The sequence below is a fragment of the Olea europaea genome, unplaced genomic scaffold (genome assembly GCF_002742605.1).
Source record: "Olea europaea var. sylvestris unplaced genomic scaffold, O_europaea_v1 scaffold1820, whole genome shotgun sequence".
Lineage (NCBI taxonomy): Eukaryota > Viridiplantae > Streptophyta > Magnoliopsida > Lamiales > Oleaceae > Olea > Olea europaea.
The window spans coordinates 151,473-157,744 of NW_019235959.1; the positions used below are offsets into that span (position 1 = coordinate 151,473).

Sequence of the window (6,272 nt, forward strand, 5' to 3'; positions counted from 1 at the left end):
GAATGGGAGATGTTGAGGCTGGCCGTTTGCGGCTTGGGGCACTCTTGGCCGTAGTAGGCTTGGCAGGGAGAGAAGACGATGGACGAGTAGACTGTTTAGTGCGACGAGAAGGAGAAGGACTCCGAATGGACAAGGGAGTGACTAAAACAGGAGGAGGGGAAGAAATACTCGGTTGGTCTAATAAATGAAAGGCACGATTGGCGTCAGTCGCAAATAATCTGTGCTTCACTGACGGCCAGAGCTGCTTAAAAAGAGGGTGAGTGGCATGACAAGAATTAAAAGGGGCTAATGAAAAGTGGCTTGATAAATGGAGGTTGCGAGCATTTATAGCCTCTGCTTCCGCCTTATTAATGGTATGAAAACGGTCAATTAAGTTCTTCGAATAGCAAAGAGGAACAGGCCAAGTTTGGCCGAAACCAAGCTGACGAGCAAAAAATTGGGGAGCATAAATTTCTGCCCCCGCTTTGGCATTGGTCCCAGTTAAGATATCATGAAAAAGCTCCCTCCCGGTTAAAAACTGGATCCAAATGAGCAGGGAGGTGCTCGGCTATCTATAGTGGAAGGGGGATGTACATAGTTCGGAGTCAAAAAAGAAGGAAAAGGAAAAAAGAAAGAGATTGAATCCAAAGAATAAAAGAACGAAAAAATGTCCCTTCTGGACATATTTACAGGAGCTAAGGGCTCAATGGCTAGCCCATAGCAGCTGGCAGAAGAACGAGAAATTGAAGGAGCGCCAAGCGATGGGAAATAGGATCTCAACCACAGTTGAATGAACCAAAGAGGTCCACTGCCAGTGGGAGATGCACCATTCTTCAATTGAGCTTGAAGAGAGGCCATGCCTCTATAAAGGGCAGCCAAAAATAAAGAACATGAATTTAAAGGCCTACCACGCGCCAATTCGTGCGCTATAGGTAAATAACTCAGAGAGGGCTTTATGCTTGGCACACACAAAATATATTTACAAAGCCAAACTAGAAGGAAGGCCACTCGCTCAGTATGGGAAGGCTCAGCACTCAAATGATTGTGGAGAGTCTGCAAGCTTGAATAAGAATCAGTGTAGTTTTTACCAAACTTTGGGGCGCCACCAGAAACTAAGATACCTGGAAAAATGGTATCGCCCAAAGGTGGTAGATTCACCAGGGCCCCAACATCCCTTAGACTAATAGATATGGGGCCGAGAGGGAAAATAAAGGTATTATACTCGGAAGACCAAAAGCTCAAAGAAATCGAAAAAAGTGCAGAATCAAAAATAGGAGGGCGAATAGAGATTTCTAACAAATCAGAAATCCTAGCGCTATCAAAAAGTGCCTTAGTAGGACCATGACCCACAAGGCGAGCATGCCACCTACGAAAAGCTACATCAGATTTAGGCCAAGTGCGAATACCTCTTTCGCGAAGTGGCCCCAGCGGCAGAGAGTTTAGAAAAGGAGGACCATGAGTGCAAGGAAACAGCTGACCCACCGTCGCCTGTTCAACTGCCTCTGCATTGTTGAAGAAAGGACCCAAGTAGAACTCATTACGTCCAACGTCAGCGGGTGCGAGAAAACTCGGAGTTATATATGGACGACTCAGGAGTTTCTGAAAGTCGTCGAAACTAAAGGAGTCGCCAGCTTGAGTTTGTGAAGTAGCCATTTGAGATGGAACGAAGTTTTGCAGGGTTACGTAGCAGGGAAGCAAAAGATGAACAGTAAATCTTGAGAGAGACGCGAAAAAATTTGAGGCGTGATTTAGTGGTGCAGTGAAATGGCGTGTTTGAGGGTTATAAGGTTTGCAAAACGACGCACCTTTTCAAGTTATAGAAGGAAACAATGATTGAAATTCTTGGGAATTTCGAATGTTGCTGGAAACACAAAGTGAATATGGCAAAATTTAATAATTATTATTAATTCTGCCATATTGGGGGGTAATTGTTAACACATAAAAATGCAGCCCAAATCGAACAGACCAAGGAGTGAAGTCCAATTGGAGGATCCTCAAATCAAATAGCCCAAATAACGAAGCTCAATCAAACAAATCAAAATGAAGGCCCGAATAAAGAGGCCCAAGAACGCAGTAACGCCATCGCCCAAGTTTGCAAGTCGCCCAGAATCTGAGCGAATGGAATGTCAGACAGTCGCCCAGAGCTGTTACTCTATTCTCGCCCAAACCTTCAAGTCGCCCAAGGTTTTAACAAACATAAAGCGTCGTGGTTATCAAGAAGTGCAGTTATCAAAGCAGTTATTAAAGCAGCCTATCACGTTCCACGATTCAAGGAATTCAATCGAAAGCGGTTGAACGATGAAGGGTAATGGCGGCAGTTAAAAAGGCAGTTTTCATGACAAGATGGTCATTACGAAGAAAGTGGGTAGTTATAGGACTATCAAACAGTTTTTAGAGCGGTTGATCACAAAGAGATCGTCCATGAAGTATAAAAAGGAGAAAGGACATAGAAGCAAAGGACCGAATCCAAAACTCTCAAACAGAGAACATGTAATTTTCATTTCCTTAGTTTTTAGATTTAAACACTTTTCTTTCAGTAACTCGTGTGCTTGCGCCCCTTGGAGGCATGTTGTTTTCATTTCCAATTGTAAAATTCATCGCCAATAAAAGAACACCCATTTTTGGGACTTTGTCTCAAGAGGTTTTGTCCCTTACACAATCGTCTGATCCTTTTTAATTATTAGCGACTAACCCGCGCGAAACAGATACGTTAAAAACCCAACTATATTCCTAAGATTTTCATTTCCCAAATAACACATCCAAAAGTTTTAAACGATAGTCTTTCGAAATTAGAATGTTGGAAGTCTACGACAACTGGAAATGGTTGATTAGACTCATTAGAGTCACGCTACGGAGAGAGGAATTTCGTGAACTTGCTCGTGCCCGCTCGAGAAGTCCTAGTGCCACCTCTTCTTCCTTGGGTTTCACTTTGAGTTATCCTCTCCATGATCGAGGTGAATTTCTTGTGCTTTTTAGTGATAATAAATCAATTTAGGATTGCATATTTTCATTTGAGACGATTTTAGAGGTTAGTCTATCCGTCATAATAGGTGGTCATGTCGGATTCTATTTTTTTCACCTGAAAACGATGAAGATTGACTTGTTGGTCCAAATTAAAATAATATAGAAGTAAATGAAAAATATAATGCAAATTGAAAGAGAGCAAGACTCTTCCAAAAAAAAAGGACACTGACCGGCCTAGCCCGCGCTGATGGATCTACAGGCCGATCTGACCACTGTTTTGGTAGACGGGCCAGTTCAGGCCCATACCTGAGTAAATCGAGTTTGGATGTAGTCCAATTAACCAACTTTGATTCTTATAAGAAGATAAAATGTTGTTTATGTTTTAACCTAACATTGCATACAAAAATATATTCGTTATCGGGGCTGTCTTCTCACTTCCCCAAAAAAAATAAATAAATAAATAAATAAAATAAAATAAAATTCTCGATTGACCAAATTTTGACTTATAATATACATACAGATAAAGCTTCACAGGCATCCATTATCAACAAGCTGCTTGGTGAAGTCATTAGCCTAAAATGCCATTTCTTGGGACAGTTGTCTGGCAAACTGCATAAATAAGCATGTCTAATATCATTTTCTTGACATATAACTAAAGAATCCTATGGAACTTAGATTTTTCCTTTTTGTGAAGGATGATTTTATGATAGAATAATGATATTCATCTACGATCTCGATGATCCCTGGTTCGTGATGGTGGGATAACCGTCGCATTGTTCAACGTCTAAAAATGCATTCAAGGTTCATTGGACAAAGTGGCAGTGATCCATTCCACATATCGATGATCATCTAGAATCTAGATGAATAGCATTACTCTTTATGATACCCTTTTGAAATGAGATATCAATTCCCTTCGTTTAGATGCTTCAAGTTCACGTGGTGAGAGCAGAACTGATTCGCTTCGAGTCATCTATGGTAGTTTCAGCAATTCAACACGCAGAGGAGATTCTGGAAGTACCATATTCACCATGGAAGAAATTTGTAAGGCTACAAAAAACTTCTCTCGTAGCTTAAAAATTGGAGAAGGTCGTTTTGGAACAGTCTACAAGGGTCGACTCAAAGATGGAACTTTGGTTGCAGTTAAACGTGCTAAAAAGGTAGGACACTGACACAGTTACAGTCATATCAATGATATGTTTTGTTTTAAGGCTCTTCTTTCTTTGCAGCATGACAGGCCTTTGGTGGCAGACTTTCAAAGAGAGATCCAAACCTTAGCACTGGTGGAACATCTAAATATTGTAAAATTTTATGGGCATTTGGATCATAAAGATGAAAAGATTGTTGTTGTTGAGCATGTTCCAAATGGAAACCTAAGAGAACACTTGGACTGTGAGTTGTTTCTCACCTTATTGGACAATTAGCTGTCATTTTCTATGATTTCATTTTACATCTTTAATTCTTGATTATGTTATACTTAATTTCATTTTGAGTAAGTTAGTGCTTGTTAAAGGTAATGGAAAATTCCGGTAATACACTGTAGTTTTTGAGTGATTTGCAACAATAATTGTGTCGTTCTCCTTGTAATTCCTGGACAGAAAAGTTACAGGAATTCTCTCATTCCTTTCAGTATCTTTTTTCTCAAATATATTCTCGTCTATATTTTCTAACGGTGAACATGTGATTTACTGGTCCAGATGTACATGGTAATGCTCTTGATTTTGCTGTGAGGTTAGACGTAGCAATAGACGTGGCACACGCAGTTACCTATCTCCACATGTACACAGGTATGAATTTTAGTAGCAGCCACGTTAATTACGTTATTAGGAAATTTAGCTTCAGTACTTGAGTTGCTCTGTATGCAGATCATCCTATCATCCATAGAGATATCAACTCTTCCAACATTCTCCTCAAGGAGAACCTACGAGCTAAAGTTGCCGACTTTGGTTTTGCTCGGCTAGCAGCTAACAGTGAATGGGGAGAGACATATGTTTCCACCAGTGTTAAAGGAACTCTTGGCTATGTAGACCCAGAATACCTGAGAACCCTCCAACTTACAGAAAAGAGCGATGTTTATTCATTCGGTGTATTACTAGTGGAACTAGTCACAGGCAGGTGTCCGATTGAGCTAAAACGGGGTGCGGAGGAACGTGTTACTGTTAGATGGGTATGGCCATCTCTCTAATTTGCAAAACTGCAGTGAATGATGTCAAAATGGAACACATGATGGAGGATGAATTCTTATTTTTATTAATTAGTCCACAATTTTCATAGGTAGATGGGGGCAAGATTTAAATTTAAGGCATCTGCCTATTCTAATATTATATTGAACTACCTTATCGAAGGTTTAAGCTATTAGAGAGGGGACACTCTTATTTGTTTAAATTTAGTCTTCAACATACACTTTGGCGATTCTTGAACAAGGACATTATTTTTCTATCCTCGACTAACTTTTTAGGAGGCACAATAGAATATTGGTTTATGTTTTCTCTGGTTGATTTGAATTGATTCAAGTGCAGGTTATGAAGAAGTTTTATGATGGAGATGCAATCTTAACTTTAGATCCAAGGCTACAAAGGTCTCCTGCAAATAACTTTATAGTGGAGAAGATTCTTGAAGTAGCCTTGCAATGTTTGGCTCCTCATCAACGTAACCGACCTACCATGAAGAAGTGTGCGGAGATTCTTTGGAGTATTCGCAAGGATTTCAAAGAATTCCCTGCTTCAGATTCGCTCTCTTCGAATGCTTAGAGAAGTAGATAAAATATTCGGTGCAAGTATTTTCATTCACGTTACTTGCTTCCATTGAAAATACAGAAAGAGTAATGAAGATCCCCCTGTGAAATTTGATTGGTTTCTTGAATTTGGTTCGATTTACATTATGAGGTTATGAAGTTAGCTGATCCTTGATGATTCATGATAAGTCGAAGGATTGTATGTCCCTATAGAGTGATAGAAAGCAGGCCTCGAGGGAACCAGGGTTGGCCTTTTGCCCCCTCTGCCAAACAAATAAAATTAAATACAGACAACGTTGCAATCTGGTTTGCAAGTAAATAACGAATGAAGCTATTTGCTCATAAGCACAAAGCACTTTAGAGCATGTTCACCTAAGCTTAAAGGCTTTCTTAATTATGAATAAATTAGAACGTAGCACGTGATTGTATAAAGATGAATTTCAAACAAGTATACAAACTAAGACACAAAAACTGAACGACTCCCGAACAAAATCATTGATAATTGAATGTTATGTTTCGAGCTCATAATTTAGCTATGTAACAATGAACTCATCATATCAACCCCAGACCTAATGCATTTGAAGTTTAAATCATCGCA

At 39.7% G+C, this 6,272-nt stretch overlaps 1 protein-coding gene across 1 annotated transcript; it reads left to right on the forward strand.

The window, feature by feature from the left end:
- Window positions 1–3,505: 3,505 nt before the first annotated feature.
- On the forward strand, window positions 3,506–5,836 carry LOC111378487 (calmodulin-binding receptor-like cytoplasmic kinase 2). Its single transcript, XM_023001699.1, has 5 exons — window positions 3,506–4,100; window positions 4,170–4,332; window positions 4,638–4,727; window positions 4,806–5,107; window positions 5,460–5,836. The coding sequence occupies exons 1-5, from the start codon at window positions 3,972–3,974 to the stop codon at window positions 5,688–5,690; spliced, it is 915 nt and encodes a 304-aa protein (XP_022857467.1). The 5' UTR covers window positions 3,506–3,971; the 3' UTR covers window positions 5,691–5,836.
- The last annotated feature ends 436 nt before the right edge of the window (window positions 5,837–6,272 follow it).

Bases quoted from the DNA above. Each gene is read 5' to 3' on its own strand.
- LOC111378487 (XM_023001699.1), top strand. From the start codon at position 3,972: ATGGAAGAAATTTGTAAGGCTACAAAAAACTTCTCTCGTAGCTTAAAA. The intron at 4,333-4,637 runs GTGAGTTGTTTC...TTACTGGTCCAG, and splicing joins CCTAAGAGAACACTTGGACT to ATGTACATGGTAATGCTCTT. The intron at 4,728-4,805 runs GTATGAATTTTA...CTCTGTATGCAG, and splicing joins CTATCTCCACATGTACACAG to ATCATCCTATCATCCATAGA.